Source organism: Martes martes, assembly GCF_963455335.1.
Source record: "Martes martes genome assembly, chromosome: 3".
NCBI lineage: Eukaryota > Metazoa > Chordata > Mammalia > Carnivora > Mustelidae > Martes > Martes martes.
This window is the reverse complement of record NC_137890.1, coordinates 164510488-164529667: the sequence shown is the minus strand read 5'-3', so window position 1 is coordinate 164529667 and position 19180 is coordinate 164510488. Positions and strand designations below refer to the sequence as shown.

At 43.5% G+C, this 19180-nt stretch overlaps 1 protein-coding gene across 2 annotated transcripts in view; it reads right to left on the bottom strand.

Moving 5' to 3' along the window:
* Positions 1-4318: 4318 nt before the first annotated feature.
* Positions 4319-19180, bottom strand: part of FARSB (phenylalanyl-tRNA synthetase subunit beta) — a 73423-nt gene continuing 58561 nt past the window's right edge. The window contains exon 17 of one of the 2 annotated variants that reach the window (XM_080798731.1): positions 4319-6673. In XM_080798731.1, coding sequence (XP_080654857.1) covers positions 6522-6673 — 152 coding nt within the window. In that variant the 3' untranslated portion in view covers positions 4319-6521. The remainder of the gene's footprint in view (positions 6674-19180) is intronic. The other variant, XM_080798732.1, reaches the window with a different exon arrangement.

Below are 19180 nucleotides of genomic sequence, written 5' to 3'. Positions count from 1 at the left end.
CTTGCCGGGGGACCCCAGTGGAGGTGTTCGAAGAACGTGCCTCCTGACAAAGCCAGCATCAAATGGCTGAGGCCGGGGCAGGGGGCTCAGTGGCCGCCGCCTTCAGGCCCTGGACCTACAGCCGCGATCCAAAGGGGCTGAGGCCTCCTGGGATTCGGGTCTGCAGTGTGTCTCGGTCACATGGGGACCTGCCGAGCGGTGCTGTGAGGGGGGCAAAGGATGCCCAGGGTGCACCAAACCGTCCTCATGAGCCATCTTAAGTAGCCAGTAAGAATACATCGCTGGAAAGATTTTTGTGGTGAATGGAAAACCGTAGCATAATGTCAACTTTTCATGAAGTCAATTCTGCTGTTATTACGTAGGTATTGGGTTTTTTTTTTTTTCACTTTATTCCTTTATCTCCTAGTTTTTATGTCTAGAAGGTGAAAATACGTATCTTCTATCAACGCGTTCATCTCTCCTCTAGCATCTTGGGCAGATGGAATACAGTTAGAATAATATCCTCTCTTGGGGTGCCTGGGTGGCTCAGTCATTAAACCTCTGCCTTTGGCTCACGCCATGATCCCAGGGTCCTGGGATCGAGCCCCACATGGGACTCCCTGCTCAGCGGGAAGCCTGCTTCTCCCTCTCCCTCTACTGCTCCCCTGCTTATGTTCCTTCTCTCGCTGTGTCTCTGTCAAATAATAAATTAAATCTTAAAAAAAAAAAATCTTCTCTATTCTATCATCTCTGCCCTGTCAGTTTCTGTTTCTCCCCCCCCCCTTCCTCATTATTGGTTGTATTTCCCAGCTTCTTGGCTTGCCTGGTAATTTTTGATCGGATGCCAAATACTGTGAATTTGACATCGTTGGATGGTGGATATTTAGTGATACTGTAAATATTCTTAAGCTTTGTCCTGGGATGCAGTTCATTCCTTGCAAATAGTTTCTTTGGGTCTTGTTTTTAAGCTGGAGCGGCGGTTGGTCTAGAGTTGGTTTTCCCCACCACTGAGGCAAAATCCTTCTGGGACTTCTCCGCATTGCCTTGTGATATCTGAGGTTTGCTAGCTGTGGCTGGCCTCAGTGAGCTCTGGGAATGGTTCCATCAGTTCCTTCAGGTCTCTGTGGATGGTTAGAGGCCGTCTCCTCTGTAAGAGATGTGCACAGGCTGATCGCTACTCCCCTGGAGACAGGGGCCTTTGCAGACGGTCAGGTCCAGTGACTTTCTGAAGGCATCTCTCCTACGGGGTCCTTCTCTTCCCTACTGTGCAGCTTGTTCACAGGGCACCTTTCCATCTGGCTGATCTTGCTTCATCCGCCTTGGGGGCCCCCCCAAACTCTCCATTTAGGTGTTCTGCACACCTGAGAAATGTCTACGCCCATCCATCTCTGGTTGGCCTTCTACTCTCTATGTGTCTGGCATTCATGTGGGGGTTTACCATGTTTGCACTCTTTCCAGCTGCCTTCCAGCTGGCCCGAAGCAGGTGGGGTGTTTTCAGACATACTTTTATGCCTCATGACAAAAAGTAGTGCCTTGTGGAATGCAGGAAATTTCTTTTGATACAAGGTTTGGTATCAAACAAGTGCCTTTCCTCAGTATGTTCACTTTTCTGTCCTAAGGACAGCTTTGCTCTGAATGGCTGGGAAGCCCTGTAATTTGAACACTGTAGCAGTTATCTCTTACAAGGGCCTCCTACAACAAGGGTCTGGGGGCAATTCAAAATGTTTTCTAATGGAAATCAACTCCTGTCCCTTAAATAGAGACAACAGAGGCCAAACCTTATGGATGAGTGTAAAACTTGAATGGAGAACGTGAGCATATTCTTAGCACGCTGCCATCAGTCACACGGTGGGGGAGAAAATTCATACAGGGCTTTAGCCAGACACAATTCAACTGAACTCATTGCTGGAGATATTTGTTCCACCCACAGTGGTGCTGTCACATCTGCAGTTATCCTTTTCTGTTTAAGAGAAAGTTAAAGGAGGGGCGCCTGGGTGGCTCAGTGGGTTAAAGCCTCTGCCTTCGGCTCAGGTCATGATCCCAGCGTCCTGGGATCGAGCCCCACATCGGGCTCTCTGCTCGGCGGCGAGCCTGCTTCCCCCCTCTCACACTGCTTGCCTCTCTGCCTACTTGTGATCTCTCTCTGTCAAATAAATTTAAAAAAAAATTTAAAAAAAGAGAGAGAAAGTTAAAGGAGACTATGATACTTGACAACAAAGCGGGCAGTGGTGGAAATTAAAATCACTTTGGGTCTGCTCTGCCTTCCCGCGGCCCCGCTTGTTTGTCAAGGATTGGCTGCCTGGCTCCTCCCCCCTTTATCCAAGAAGGCCCATTGCCTCGTGCTGACTTTGCTCGGGGGCCCTAGGGAGCTGCTTGCTGACTGTCCCAGAGGTGTACTGCCACATCAGATTTCACTATGTATGCCAGCCTCTATTTTTTTTTTAAGTAATATTATTCAAGCTCCTTATAAGCCACAACCTGGAAGATAGCAGATGTGTCCAGTGCTTTTGTTGTGTATAGGGCAAATTTCACAGAAGGCACTTGTGTCCCTTTAAGGCATCTGTCTGCCAACTTTGGATAAAATGGACCAAAGAGCCAACTTAAGAACTTGGGGTTTGTGATATTTACTGGAAACATCAAGCAAGAACAGAAGCTAAGACTGAGACACAAGATCGTAAGCAGAGCTCTTTTACCAACCTGATGAGCTCTGTAACGGCTGAGGGCGAGAAGGGCAGCTGGGCAAGCTGGTTCCCAGTTGGGCTACTCCTGTTCAAAAGGTAATAGTAATTGAGGATCTGCTACATCTAGGAGTCTGACCTATTGGGATAAGACACTGCTTGAGTGCAGAAGTCACATCTAAGAACTACCTAAGTAGCCTCATGCCTCTCAGAATGTGTCCGCCAAACACCAAATGTGGAGGTTTACGTAGCCAGTAGGCCTCGGTTTTTGTGGCCTCCAAGCTAGTGCTGGTTTAGGGGGAGGCATATGGAAGTCCATTGGTCACTGTAATTACAGAGTTGGAAACAAGAGAATGTCAACAGAGGAAAAGCTGAACAAATTATGGACAGCCATACAGTAGTGCATCATTTAAAATGAGGAGCTGGGTCTAGAGGGACTGACCTAGTAAAATGGGACATGCTAAGTGAAATGTCATGAGACATACCATGTAAAATAGAAATCAAAACGTGTTGCAAATCAGTAGTGTATGACCCAAAAACCAAGAGCCTGTGTGTGTGTGTGTGTGTGTGTGTGTGTGTGTGTGTGAGGAGGAAGAGGGGGTGTGATGGTCTAAGAAAAATGTCAGAAAGAACACAAGCTAAATTATAAACAGGGGTTAGTTACTTTAGTAGATTGGGGGAGGAAGGGTAGATTAGCTTGGGAAGGTTTTACTTTTAATTTTTTTTTTTTTTTTAAGATTTTATTTGACAGGCAGAGATCACAAGTAGGCAGAGAAGCAGGCAGAGAGAGAGGAGGAAGCTGGCTCCCCGCCGAGCAGAGAGCCCGATGCAGGGCTCGATCCCAGCACCCTGGGATCATGACCTGAGCCGAAGGCAGAGGCTTTAACCCACTGAGCCACCCAGGCGCCCTGGGAAGGTTTTACTTTGTACAATTTCCTAAAGTAGTTAACATTTTTAACTTTTTGTTTTTCAGTAATTTTTTATAAAGAAAACTCAAATTTCAACATTTTGGAAAGGTAGGAAAATGACACAAAACACTGTAATCTATGGAATCTACTCATTGTCACAATCCCATTTATTACCCATGGGACTTTTGGGCACATCATTAATCTCTCTGAGGGCTAAGGTTCTCATCTCATCACTCAGCGAGAATTCCTATTTCTGACTACCTCCTCTGATTGTTAAAAATAATAATAATAATAATGCAGAAACGAGATCATATGTGAAAATACTTTGTAAACTGAAGAGCGACGCAGGAACATCAGGCTTCAGCGGAAGCTCTCGGTAAGCTAACACAAGACACCAATTCTATCTAATTTCCCTCTTGATACTCGGGCTCCCGGTTTTTCCTAAGAAGGCATGTGTCTTCTCTAGCAAAGGTTTTGGCAAAGCCCGCTGACTGCCCCGGCTCCTGTCCAAACGCCCCCACCCCCGCTGGGACAAGTGTGACCTGATCTTCCTGCGGAACCCCAAGGCCCAGACTGGAGGTTCATCTCTTCTCACGTACCCGAAGTGGTGTTTCCTCTTACGGTTTCCGGCTTCAGAGGGCAGAAACTTCCCCATGATGGATGGAGTTGATCTTCCCCCTTTCATGCTGGGATCGACAATCAGGGATGAGTGGGTTTTCATTACAAGTAGTTTCTTTTTTTTTTTTTTTTTTTAATAGATTTATTTATTTACTTGACAGAGAGAGAGAGAGAGAGAAAGAGCACAAGCAGGGGGAATGGCAGGCAGAGCAAACAGAGGGAGAAGCAAGTCCCCCACAGAGCAGGAAGCCCGATGCGGGGCTTGAATCCAGGACCCTGGGATCATGACCTGAGCCGAAGGCAGCCACTTAACCGACTGAGCCACCCAGGGGCCCCTACACGTAGTTTCTGACCAACCAAAATACACCCAGGTGGCTGGCTGCTAACAGAGCAAATGGACCCACTCACTTCAGCAGCAATCACATGGCCCACACACCAGGACTACCCACAGCGAACCTGAAACCAGGGCACAGTATCTCCTTAATAGCAGTGGACCAGTAAGCCACTCTGAGCAGACATACCAATTTTAAAATTCATGCTCTTTTACCCTATGCATGTATCTGTTGGGTAAAATTATTAGGGAATAGCTTCTTTCCATCATCCCCAAGGGTTTCCTCTGTACCCTTTGCAGTCCCTTCCTTCCCACAAGCTGTAGCCAACCAAACTGCGTCTGACTTTTCTAGAATTTCATGTATGTGGAATCACAGGTAGTCTTGGGTCTGGTTTCTTTTGCTAAGCATGCCTTGGGAACCATTCATATCCTTCAGTAGTTCATCCCCCCTCCCCTTTTTTCAGCGGTGGAGGGGGAGGAGAGAATCTTAAGTAGGCTCCATGCGGGGCTCGATCTCAAGGTCAAGAGTTGAACACTTGACTGACTGAGCCACCTAGGCACCCAGCAGTTCCTTTTTATTACCAAGAAATACTCATTTTAAAAAAAAAGAAAAGAAATACTCGTAATATAGATGTAGTAGAATTTATCCACTCAGCTGCTAATGAACATTTGGGTGGTAGCTACTATAATTAACTTTCTTCTGTTCCCACCAGTGGGGCATGGAGGTCCCACACCCTGGTCTCACCAATACTGGGTATGAAATAGTCTCTCAAATTTTAGCCATTTCAATTTGTATTGTGGTTTCTATCTGCATGTCCCTGATGATTAATGACAGTGAGCGTCTTTTCAAATGCTTATTTCCTGTATCTTCTTTGGGGAAATATCTGTTCAAATCTTTAAGTATGGTGGATACAAACCTTTTGAAGTTTTTTTGTGAGCATATCTCACTTCCTTTAAATGCTGTTAGGTTCTGCCTACAACAGATTTGGGAAAAGAACAGGATAGTCTGTATGTTCACAGATCTTGCTAGGTTGGACGCTGCTGCCCTGACTCAAGGCAGTAACGGGGTGGGGTTCCTCATCGGTAGGCTCCGCAGAGCTCCATAAACATAACCCTTCCTCACTCCGTTAGCTATTTCTACTGGAACTTAAGGTTTTACATTTTGTGTTTCATGTCATCTTAATAGTTAACTAAAAACTTAAACATTAGACCTAGCTTTTTTTCACTATCAGTATCTACTGGAAGAGTCTAGATCAAAGTATAAAAGTAAATTAGAAAGCAAGACAAGGAGGACTGACAGAAAATTAGCTTCAGAGGAGATCCAATACTTCCCTATAAAATAAGACAGAACCTAGTTGCTCAGTTAAATATTTAACGCCACGATTTTATAATACTGATTACAGTGAAATGTATGGCCTAGGGCAAAAGTAATTTTTCACTGTTTCCCAATGTTCCCACTGCACTGCTGTCACCATGTTTAACTCGGCAGGCAGAACACAGCTATGCAGCAGGTGCTCGGTCTCAGGATATCAGGGAGTGAAAACATCTCTGCACATTCAAATATTTCAAATACTTGCAACATTTTTTTCGCTTTAAAATAACTTCAACGGCTGTAAGACTAACTGCTAGACTGTCACTGCTTCCTAATGGTCTCCTAAAAATACTGTTTCCCAATGCTGAATGTCAAATGTGAGCACTGACTGGAAATCTTCCATTCTCTCCTACTCGTGCGCCCTGCATCCAAATCCGCTATCCTGCTGTTTCACCCGTAAGCCTCCGGTCCTGTGCTCCTCTGGGCTTTTCCTAACCATGTAGCTTCCCGGACACCGTGTTCACACAAGCAGGCCTAACTCGGGAGTGGGCGGCATTGATCCACAGAGCCAGAATCGCTTTCTACTTTATTAAACATTAAAGCGTAAACGGATACTCCCTGTGGGGACGGCTACAGGACACCAGGGAAGGAGAAGGGGACACTCAGGGAGAGAGTCACACGGCGGAGACCCATCTTCACAAAAAGGGCTCAATATTGATTTCCAGGGAGGAGCAGGGCATGGTCAGCTCAAATTTGGTGATGACGTCAGGATGAAGGACCCCAAGCTTCCCGATGCTCTGACCCCTGGCAAAGATCTCTGCGCATCTCCCAGGGAAGAAAGCAGGGCCTGAAAAAGAGGACAGAAATCAACGTTTCTCCTGGCAAAAGCGTCAACAGACATTTAACACCTAAGTTTTTCATTAGGCTGCTGGAAAAGTAAGTTCTTTAAACCACTGGCTAGGAAATAAAAGTGCCATCCTCATACTTTCTAATCTTGAAATATTTGGTATTACAGCAAGAAACTCTTATAAGGAAAAGGTTAAGGGCAAATATGAAAGTCAGGGCCTTGCATGGGTTTTTGTTTTTGTGGGTTTTTTCATTTGTTTGTTTGTTTTAATCATGGGACTCCAGGAAGGCAGGATCAAGACAAAGAGGCTGGAGGAGCACAGCTAGAGAAGTCCTCGGGGAGCTCGGCAGGGAGGAAGGGCAAAGGGGAGAAAGGAAATGTAAAACTGATGACCTTGCATGGGAAGAACCTGTTTTGAAACAGGTTTTTCCATAGTCCTACCTGCTGGATTAAAAAGTCCACCCTGAATCTATTTACGATTCAAAACTCACTTTTCTACCTTATTACAGAGAAACAAGCTGCATGGTCACTAGCAGGCTCAAGCTTTGCTACCAGAATGCAACCCACATTCCTGCTGGAGAAAGAACTTTCTCAGTAGTTTTAGAGCACCTTCCGTAAAACCACAGCAAAGGCGAGTACCAAACCAGTCTGGGGTGAGCCCCGAGTTACTTAAGACAGGTGGGAAGTACTCTCTTCTTCTGGGTATCAATGCACAGGGTTAGGGCTCAGTGAACCAGGAACTGTTATGGAGGTCCAAACAGCTAAAAACAACATGCAACCATCTGGGCCCACTCCATACTCGCTAACTGATGAGGGCCGCAAGAGTTCACCAATGCTTCAATGCTCGTGCCCTACTCAAGATTCAAAAAAAGCTGACTCATTTCACTTGCCACCAACTTGAAAAGGGATCAGGCCCACAGCTCCCGACTGATTCAACCAAAACGTTTACCGGCATGAACTAAAAATACCCAGCAGGGCTGGGCCACAAGCCTGCAGCCTGCCATTTCAGAGTGAGTGCATTATTTATGAAAGAATAAACTGCTGAATCTCTACTAATGGCTCCAAGGTCAGCAGGATGAAGAAATACAGCACTGGCGGGGGAGGGCATGCTGCTAACAAGTCAGTACCAGCCACACCGTAAAGACACAGGACAATTCCACCTATCTCGCAGTCAGCCTAGGAGGATGTGTGTTTATATTCCTGAAAAACATTTTTAATTGTCATTCTTAACCCCCAAAGCACCCTGGGCTGGAACAGAAGATGGCCTATGCCCCACAATCCCTCAAACTAAACAATTCTGCCCCACTGTCTTACTAAAGCAAGACTTTCACTGCACTGCATTTGAAGTAGATGGCCCTGCACATTACTCCACATCTGGGGACAGGGGCAGAGAGGGGACTCAAAAAACAGAAACCCAACTGGACTGATAATGTAGAGCCTTAGTGAGATATGAATAGCACTAAATCTAATAAAGATGAGCCCAAGCAGGGAGAGCAGCAGAGAGAGGGAGAGGGAGAAGCAGGCTCCCCGCTGAGCAGGGAGCCAGATATGGGACTCGATCCCAAGGTCCTGGGATCATGACCTGAGCCGCCAGGTGTCCCAAGATGGCCTATTTTAACACTATCAAAACAAAAACCCAATTTACAAAATTCTGCCCCTCTCCCGGCCCAAATCTTCAAACGACAGAAAAGTGAAGCTGATATAAAGCATTAATGCTAAGTAGTGTAACCAAGAATCAGGGAACCTTCACTTCACCATGCGTCACCACTTTTTTAAAGAACTATAGTGGAACACCCTTTGCTAACTGGAAAAAACAACAACAACAAAAAATAAAACCAGCCTATTTTTAAAGGTCATCCAGAAAGGAAGCTTAAGGTCTTCTCTGGTAACCTTGCCATGTTTAAGAATCCTCAGTGTGTATCAAAATCCTTCCTTTTTATCTACAAATTCCAATTTGATTGGATTCATTTTAACTGAAGCATAAAACCAGACTATTTTAGAATCTAAGCCAGATGTGCTAGTTCTAACAATGTTAGCAAAATAAAGCTTAAGAGATAAGAACTTAGAATTTTTACTTCATAAAACAACTTTTTGAATCAGCATTTTAAGCGAAATCCAGTTATGTTCTTCTTCAGTGAGCAGGCATGATAATGCCATCTCTGCCCCGTTCTCCAGAAGTCTGGACCACACTTGGCTTTAGCTCATTAACCAGTCGGGTCTCAGTCAGACAAAATGTTCCTATTACTAAATACAATTTTCCTCTTTCTGAAGAAAAGCAAAGAAAACTGAAATCTGTATTTTTCATTATTTAAAACATACTCAAGTAGGAGAGTATTCTACCTGATGTAAATATCAACAGCTCTCCGCCCGCACACAGATGTGTCAGAGCCCCTATCATACCCCAAATCACCCCCGGCCAGAGGGCCTTCACTGCAGAGGAGCTGCTTCCCAACCGAGCGGGCGCCAGAGGGGTCCTCTGGCCTCTCAACCAGTGCTAATCCTCCCCTCCCTACCCGCATTAACAATGACATTCACTAATGGATTTCTGTATAAATTTTGCTGAAAACCGCACACTTTAGCCTATGACGACCATGATCATTTTCTTGCCATTTTTCATTTCTCACAAAGTCAGATGATGATAGGAAGCCCTTAGAATTTGCTTCCTCTCTGTTTAGTTAGAGCAAGGCTGCAATTTTGTTCTTTACATGCACAAGTTGAGAGGCACACAAAAGGGACTTACTAGAAATCCTGAAAGAAAATACAAGACTGAGTGGTTGCAACCAAACTCTGCAGCAGGAAGGAACCGCTCCGAAGAACGCAGTCAAGAGAGCATTGCTTCACTACCGAAACAAGGGCACGCACCGGCTAAGGCAGCAATTCGGCCCAAGTTCAAAGACAAGGGCATCTTCCGTCCGCAGCATTGTGGTTGTGCTCAGTAACTCAGGTGGATGGATGGATTCTAACACTCTAGAGCTGGGACAGGAGGCAACTTAAACCAGCCTTTTCAGAAGAAGTCACATCCAAATAGAGCCATAGTCTGGGTCTGGGCTTGTGAAAAACCACACCACTCTAACCCCCTCACTCTAACCCCCTCAACAAAAACCAAACAGGTGCCTCTGGAGAAACTCGAGCAGCCTGCTGGGTCCAGAGACAAAGTCGTCAATTCAAGGAAAACCATGTTGTCCTATGAATGGGAAATCTAAAACTCAAATTCTAAAAAATACAGTTGCCTACTCTTCAGGTTTCTAAGCCCAAAAAGAGTTCCTGGTTTGCTGTAAACACTCCAATTTTCAACCTGTACCCCAAACACTCCACGGCACAAAGCCCCTCAGCCCACTTTTCCACCTGGTTCCTGACACGGATTAAGCGCTCCGCTTTACTGGTATCCATCGCAGTCAAACAGCCTCCAACATAAAACAGACCCGGGGGAAAATAGTGCTCTCTTGCTGAAATCCATGTGGAAGCCCAGACAAAAGAAACATCAGTTAAGCACAAGCAAGAATTTAATTTCCAAAACTTAGTGGGGTGTAAGTAAGTCCCTTAATTAAAGCTTTTGTAGCATCTCCTCAAGGTCTGTAATTGTCTCTCTGTGCTCAAGCGGCAGGACCACTTTGAGGACCTTGGGGGTAATTCTCGGCCAGTAACGCAGCCCAGCACCCAGTCTTTAGCACATTTTCTGGCTAATTGACCTTCAAAGAGTTTGTGAGCTCCCACTCTTGCTCGTTGCCAAACACCTTTCACAGTTTCTTTTTCCCCTGTCTTTCTTTTAGAGTCGTATTATAGGCCCAAAGTTTGGATAAGCTTTCCACAACGAGTCATTGCTATAATTTTATGAAGCATCGGAAGTAGAGGTTTTGGGCGGTAACTGAGCAGACCCCTAATCCGAGCTCGGGACAGGTTATCAAGCATGAGGCCCTCAATGCCTTAATCTTCAACCCCTGCCACTGGCTATATTCAACTACTTCATCTGGTACTTAAGTTCGCCATCTCTAATAACCATCTTAAGAACTCACAATTTTATTTTTCCCTCATTTCACATCACTAAGACATGCTTCGGGATTCAAATCTACATACTGTTAACTGCCTTCATCACCCCGATTTTCTCCAAAGAAAGGTAAGAACAAAATGAAAAGGGGCAAGGAACTCTGAGAAAGGACTGAGTGTGTATCTCGTGTCACAGCAAAAAACAGAAACCATCACTGTCGGCTTAAATATAAATAACCTACACACACTCTGAACTCAAGGACAAAACACAAAATGCATAATTCTAAGGATACAGGAGACCAGTGGGCCAACTGAGAGTGCTTTAAATCTGTTCTAAATGACCGATGATGTAATATGCGTAACAGAATAGGAAAAATCACTTGATAGGCTGGTCCTAGGGGTGGCCCTACCAAAGCCTACCTGTCCTAAGTCCCTAATTCCAAATACAATTAGATTTATATAAAATAATCCATTCCATGGTGCAACAGTCCATCCTAGGAAAAACACAAAGGACAAAAAATCTCCAGTGTTCCACTCTCGAGTGAAGCCAGCAGAGCACGGCACAGAGCGGGGCACAGGTCAGAGTGGAAGAGGGCTCAAACCATGTTTCCTTTCCCTACACAGGACGCGTCTCCCGGTTTCCCACCAGCTCTCTGAGCATGGAGTAACCACGACTGTCTAACTCTGCTGCCAGCACCTCAACCTCCCCTTCCTTTTCTGAGTAGCATCAGTTTAAAGGAAGAGGAAGGACAAAATAAAGGGCTAAAACAAAACAAAACAAAACAAAACCAAAACTGGGCACACACTTAAACTGAACATGGGAGCATGGCTAGTTGTTCTCCAAATTTTCAAGGCAAGAGTTTTTGAGCGTACCAGCAGAGTTATACAAAGTGGGGAGAACCGAAGGGGCAAGAGGGAGGCACGATGTAGGCAACATATTAACTTATATAAAAGAAAAGAACAGAACAGAAAACAATCAGAATAACTGAGATATATGCCCGCATAATTTATTTCCCCCGATCTCAGTCCACTACAGTTTGGGAGAAAATATCTCTACAAAGATCACTTAATTTGTAAGTGGACACTGAATAATTTCCAACTGGTAATATAAAACACCCATTTTCCCTCAGATGTATACAATTCTTCACCTTACATCTGAAGTGAAATATTTATGGTACCTAAAGTCTTTAAAGAGAAGGGACCTAATCCCTTGAGTTTAATGGCTATCTTTCATCCCTTTCAGAAGATCAAAAGAAAGAAAAAGCCTTTACACAACTTTACAGTGCTAATCCCAACACACCTGCAGACATCATTAACTCTTAAAGCGAAGGCAACCGGACATGAGGAGACCGGGTGCCTGCTTAACCCCACAGCACGGGACCGGGGAGGACGCCTGTGCTCATGGCAACATCCTATTGAGACAGGACAGACAAAACCCCAACTGGAAATAAGGACTGGATCCTGGAGACTTTATTCTTAAAAAGTAATCACCAGAGCCCAGACTATCTAGTCTTCGAATAAAAAGGAGAAATGTCTTCAATAAAGAACCTTTTAAAATAAATCACCACAATCAACCTTATGATGAGTTTTTAGAATCAGAACTCCAAAGTGTCCCAGTTTTACTTTGTATAGAGAAATTTGCCATTTATTCCCATGGATGTCACTTAACATTTCTTAAGATCTACTTTAAAGTCTAATCTTATGTGCCTCTCATACACACTCATATTTAAAAACCTGAGGTGGTCAGCAATGTTTGAAGAATTTAAATGTGATCCATCCAATAACGATTTAAAATCAGTCTCAAATTTACTTGTATAAAACCTTGTATACTTGTATAAAACTTGTATACTTGTATAAAGCCTTGTATACTTGTATACTTGTATAAAAACTTGTATAAAACCAAAGGATTTTTAACTCCAGTTTAACTCTACTGGTTTGAAATTCCTATGCCACTGTCTGACATGTAAATCATTTCCCCCAAATTGTCACATTTCTTAAATACTCATAGGACGGTTTTAGATTAACAGCTTCAGAAATAAAAGGTACGGATCACCTGCCTTCCTGGGCCAATAAAATGGTTCTTCTCTAGTTTTTCACCTAAAAAATCCTTTAAGGAGACAATTTCTCAAGCCAAATATGAACGACTTTATTAAGTTGTTAAGTAAATATGAACTTTAATTAATTTCTCCACAATTATAGTGAAATAACAGATTATTATAGGGCTAATTGGGGAAAAAACAGGAATATGGAGTAAATAAGATTATATCTATAATTTCACAATTAGTTAACTTAACTATTCAAATTCAGACCTTTGGCCAAAGTGCAGTAAACAGAACTTCCAATGTGTAATTATGATGGATGGGCTTTAGTTGCAGAATTTGATTACTGCTGACAAGTAGGGAATGCAGGAGAGAAAGGAAAGAAAATAGAGACTGTTAAAGCCAGAGTACCCGGCCTTCTATTCCTCTCTTTCCATCCCCAGGAAAGGCAGTGCCTCCTCAGTCCCAGTGCAGCCCTGGCCAAGCCCCTGAGGACAAGCAAACTACAGATGGGGAAAAAGCGAAGCACAAGGAGATTAGGAGACCTGCCCAAGGCAAGCAACAGTATCGGCTACAGAGCGCGCCGAAGGTGCCGTGGCCACCGACAGGGGTGCCTCCTTGTGTGGGGCCCAGAGGCACAGATGGCCTATAGGATAATGTTCTCAAACTTTAGGTCAAGCTGTCCATTTCATGTTTGCAAACTTCTTCTGGTTTAAAATCAAATAAATAAACAAAACTTGAGAGGGAAAAACAAAACAAAACCTGACAACCTCTAACCTTAGGACATGCCAAGTACGCTCTGTAAAATTATGAATACAACATAATATTGACGAAACGGAACAAACCCCCAGGCCTTCCAGGGAAAAAAGAACTACGTTTTTCTGATCTCACACAACACAGGCCACCCTTCAAGAATAAACGCCAGATTCTCGAGCCAAAGCTAGAATAACGTGAGCAGCTCAGTCAGCACCACAGTGACACCAACTAAACAGGCGAGGAAGAAAGGCAGGTCCGTCTGAACTCGCCGCAGAGCCTGCTGCCGAGGCACAGAAACTCCCGCAGGGTCTGCACACTGGCAAGGGCTCTGAAAACCCTGTCCGTGCTCTGTTTTAGAGATGAGAAAACGGTACCAAAGAGGTGAGGAAAACCACCGAGCCGGGCAGCAGCAGGGCGGAGACTCTTGTCTCCAGGGCTACTTCGCTGAAGGGCAGAGTTGAAATCTGCCCTGGGTTTACTCTGGAGAGGAGCTACTCCAAAATGCTGTCCCAAGCTTACCGGACTCTCAACAACTGTGGTCCAGGCGGACAGACCCCACCATTCCCACTTGAGAGATGAAGACGCTGTCATGAGAGGACTGAGTCCTAAATCACCAGGAGCAACATCCAGGGTTGTTTTCACTGTACCACAGCTGACCACACATCCTAGGGTCTAACAGAACGTACTCTTCCTGTCATTTTAAATGGTGTCTCTACCATCCTGGGATCTGCATTTCAACTTAGTTTATATTCATACATGTAAAGAGATTTTTAACATTTCCATTGTATGTGCCATAGTTTTGCCAGACTCTTGAAGTATGTTATGTTGGAGTCATTTCCAATTATCTACTGTTATACAGAGGGCTTCTATAATATACATTGCTTCTTGCTCTTTCTTGGTTTCTTTCCCTTGGCCAAAAGTAATACCACACAAGTAAAAAAAAAAAAAAAAAAATCAAATCCTTGTCTAGCTCATTACATATCAAAGTGTTCAACAACAGACTTCTAGCAATGGTAGTAGCAACAAACCACAAACTTACACTAATAAGGATTATGCTGATCCCATCTTGTGTGACACCAATTAAGAAATACTTTCCCTTACATTGTACCAACTACTACCTTTTTTAGTTCTACTGGTGGGTGAAAACAAAATGCTTCAAAGCAGCCGAGGAAAATAATTTTAAGAGAAGGTCTCTGTTCAGAGAATGTAATTCAAACAAGCCAGGAGCCTTTAGGAGTTAAGAGAATAATCAGAAACTTTTCTCTTCCGGAAGGTGAGTGCCAAAGTTCAGTAGCTGAGATAACAGCATTGATAAGAGACATACCGGCTACTGATGAATGTTAGACACATCAAAACAGGTCTTACCGTAGGAACAGGACATTCTGGAACTGTTCAGGGCAAAGCATTTTATCTGATTTTTTTTGCTCCAGTGCTTACTCTTTATGGCCTTCAGTATCAACTCAGAAGAAATAAAAATCCTGAAGAATATAGTCACAGTTTTCCTTTACAGTAAGGCAAGGAAATAACTGCCTGTATTTGCCACGATCCCGGGCAGTGTGGCGGGCCCGCATTGCTCCTTCCACCTGTTCCTGAACATAACGTTTTTCACGTAAAAGCAGGGCTCTCGCGAAGGCACGGTTTCGGAGGGCAGGCAGATTTTTCTGTTCCACCGAATTAGCCCCCATTCTTTGTGTTAATACCTGAAATTGTTATAAAGGGACCATATTTCTGCTCCTTCATAATTAGAAAGGCAGCTAAAAATCAAAGCATCTCTTAAGTTCACACTGATGTGGCACCAACTTAACGGAAGTCAGATCCCTTCCTGAGAAGAAAATGTTTTTCAGGGAACAGAGGAAACAGGGAAGAGCAAGAGGGCAAGTGGGACGAACACCTGCGACACGGAAGGCCTGCTAGGGCTGCAGCACAGCGAGGCCAGGGGTCCTCGAACACTAGCTGCCACCTCACCTCTGGCCTGTCGGGCCTGGAATAACCCCCGGCAAGGAGATTCCACTCCTGACCCCCACCCTGCCTGCGCCTGCAGTTTTCAGAGTTGTTTCCAGGAGGGAGGAGGGGACGGCTACGTCACCCTCGTGACCGTGAGCACTGCCTTCTCAGACAGGTCAAGATGAGGCCAGAGCTATTCAACACCAGTGGAAAGCAAAGTAACTCCTCAAGATCCAAGTTCTCGACTGGGGCCTTGACGAAGTCAATTTGTCCTTCTATCGTTTATTTTATTTTATTTTTTTTAAAGATTTTATTTATTTGATATATAGAGAGAGATCACAAGTAGATAGAGAGGCAGGTAGAGAGAGAGGAGGAAGCAGGCTCCCTGCTGAGCAAAGAGCCCGATGCGGGGCTCAATCCCAGGTCGCTAAGATCGTGATCTGAGCCGAAGGCAGAGGCTTAACCCACTGAGCCACCCAGGTGCCCCCTTCTATCGTTTATTTAAAAGCATGGAACACTGTGAATGTCGATCTGTGGCATTCCTGCAATGATAACAGAAGACTAAGCTAAATGGCAGAAAGCAGTCTCTCTAAACAAAATCTGGGAAGGAGAGAGAAAAGGTGCTGGCGGATGAAAGAAGCTCTGGAGAAGACAGATATCTAATGAACATATGATTATGGTTCGGCTTCCCCAATGTCCCAAAGTGACAGTAAAATATGCATTTCTCATCTTCAAACAAAGCAGATTATGGGTTGATATTTAAAAATCAGCAAGCAGGGGCGCCTGGGTGGCTCAGTGGGTTAAGCCGCTGCCTTTGGCTCAGGTCATGATCCCAGGGTCCTGGCATCGAGTCTCACATCGGGCTCTCTGCTCAGCGGGGAGCCTGCTTCTCTCTCTGCCTCTCCCTGTCACTCTGCCTGCCTGTGCTCTCTCTTTCTCTCTGACAAATAAATAAATAAAATCTTTAAAAATAAAAAATTAAAAATTAAAAAAAATTAAAACCAGCAAGCAATAGGTGATTAAGGATCCCGGAGTCTTGCTTTCTAAAAAAAAAGGGAAGACGTTGGTCAGTGATTTTTAACTACCTTCTAATTTCCTAAACTGTAACAGATAGGAAGCTATTAGCTACCAAACAGTGGGAGTTACTACATCAAGCTATACCTTTGGTTCAACTAAGCAAGGAGGGAGCAAAACCGAGGCTGCGAGAAAGGTGCTGGCATCCAGTGGAATGACTTTGTTATTCTAAAAGGATAGAAGCAAAAAACCCAAACCAAACCAAACCAAAAACCAACAACCCCACAAATACATCACTCTAAACAAAGTCCTTGGATGGGAAACTGGTTATTAAGTTGCAAAGTGCTCTGAAAGGATGACGGATAGCAACATTTGCTCCAGCTCCAGGACAAATGGGACCATATACAGAGTCCTTTACTTTGATACAAACAATTACAAAATAAGGCCAACATATAAATACACCATCAGCTAAAGGTTTTATAAACTACCCAGTTATGGTATAGATGTTTCCTTTTGGAATATCTTTGAATCTTATCAATATATTACATGATTAAGGTCTCACCTCAATTTCTAATTACCTACCTTTACATATAAACAAGACATTTATTTTAATGTTGGAAAAGATTATGGACTAATGGACTAAGAGGGCTGGGCTGATTAAGGAGACTATCATGCCAACTCTGATTGTGCTTGCCAATTTCTTAAAATAGTTCCCAAGAGTTGAACAATAGAAGTTTTCTTTTCCTCAAAGCGTCTGACCCATTCAGATATCCTCGTGTTTTCTTCTGTACCTGTTCACTCTAACAGAGGACTTCCAAAAATCATTGTATCTTTTAAAGATACCAAAGATAGAAGTTCAGATCTCTTCTATTCTTTCATGGATTCCAAAAAAGCATTTACCCTAAATTTAGGAAGTTAAGCAATATCATTAAAAAAAAAGAAGCAAGCAAGCAAGCAGTAACTGGAAAACAGCATATATCAAACTCTCCAAAGAATATGGAAAAAGAAAAAACTGGATCTATTCCTCAAATGTACTCAGGATAAATTACAAACAGGTAAGAGGTGTGAATGTAAAATAATGAAACACTTAAGCACTAGAGGAAGCACGGGGAACTCCTCCCTCATCATGGAGTAGAAGAAACTTTAGAACTCAAAATCCAGAAGCAATATGGAAAAAGCAAATTTTACTACATAAAAATCTACATGGCAAAAACCAAAAGAAAAAAAAGATAATTTAAGAACTTATAAAGAATGGTGTGATGTACATCACAAAGGGTTAATATCCCTAAACACATAAAAAAATTTTAAACAGAGAAGAAAAAGACCAACATACCTAAAGAAAAAATAAGACACATGAACAGGCAGTTCACAGAAAAGGAAATAAAAATGTTCTAAAACACAAAAATATGTTTACCTGCTCATAAGAGAGCGCCAATTAAAACTACAGTAGATACAATTTTCCTCCAGAAATACTGTCCCCCAAATACAGAAGTCTGACAAGTCTGTGAACACAGTTCAGAAAAAAAAGGTGCTCTCATCCAGTGCTGCTGGGTTTGTACAATGCTAGAACACAAGCCTTCTGGAGGAGTATTTGGCAGTATCGAACAAACATATGAAAATACCCTTTGTCCCAATAATCCCATACTTCTAGCAATCTGTCCCAAAGAAACACCAGCAAAAATACCAGATAACATATGCACAGGGCTAGTCATGGTGGCATTATCTGCAGCAGCAAAGACTGGAAAGGCCCTAATTACGTCCATCGCCAGGGAATTAGCCGAATCAACTGTGGCACACTCCAAAGCAGTGCTCTGAAAAAAGAAAGCAGCAGATCTCCCTCCCTGTGTGGCTGCAGTGAGCTTCAGGTGTAGATTAAGTAAAAAAACAAGGTACAGAAAAAACCTTATGTAAAGTATCAACTCCCTTGGGGCGCCTGGGTGGCTCAGTGGGTTAAGCCTCTGCCTTCGGCTCACGTCATGATCTCAGGGTCCTGGGATCGAGCCCCACATCGGGCTCTCTGCTCAGCAGGAAGCCTGCTTCCCCCTCTCTCTCTGCCTGCCTCTCTGCCTACTTGTGATCTCTGTCTGTCAAATAAATAATAAAATCTTTAAAAAAAAAAAAAAGTATCAACTCCCGAGTCAAAAATGTGGAGAATACACACACGCATTTTTAAAAAACTATAAAAGGTAACTGAAAACTAGTAAAAAATCATAACCTATACAGGCAGTAAGGAAACAGTGTGATGGGAATAGAAATGGAAGCTAGAATTCTTGAAATACACTTCATTTTTTAAGCTATATCTTAAGTACAAAGAAAACTGAGGATAACATTTAAATTATTGTAATGATCATACTGATTCATTTTTGAAAAACACGTAGTGTGACAACACCCAAAAAACAAATAATCAAGTCAAAAAATGGGCAGAAGACATTAACAGACACTTCTCCAAAGATGACATATAAATGGCTAACAGACACATGAAAAAATGTTCATCATCATTAGCCATCAGGGAAATTCAAATCAAAACCACACTGAGATACCACCTTACACCAGTCAGAATGGCAAAAATTCACAAGGCAAGAAACAACAAATGCTGGAGAGGATGTGGAGAAAGGGGAACCCTCTTACACTGCTGGGGGGAATTCAAGTTGGTACAGCCACTTTGGAAACAGTATGGAGGTTCCTCAAAAAGTTAAAAATAGAGCTACCCTATGACCCAGGAACCGCACTACTGGATATTTACCCTAAAGATACAGATATAGTGATAAGA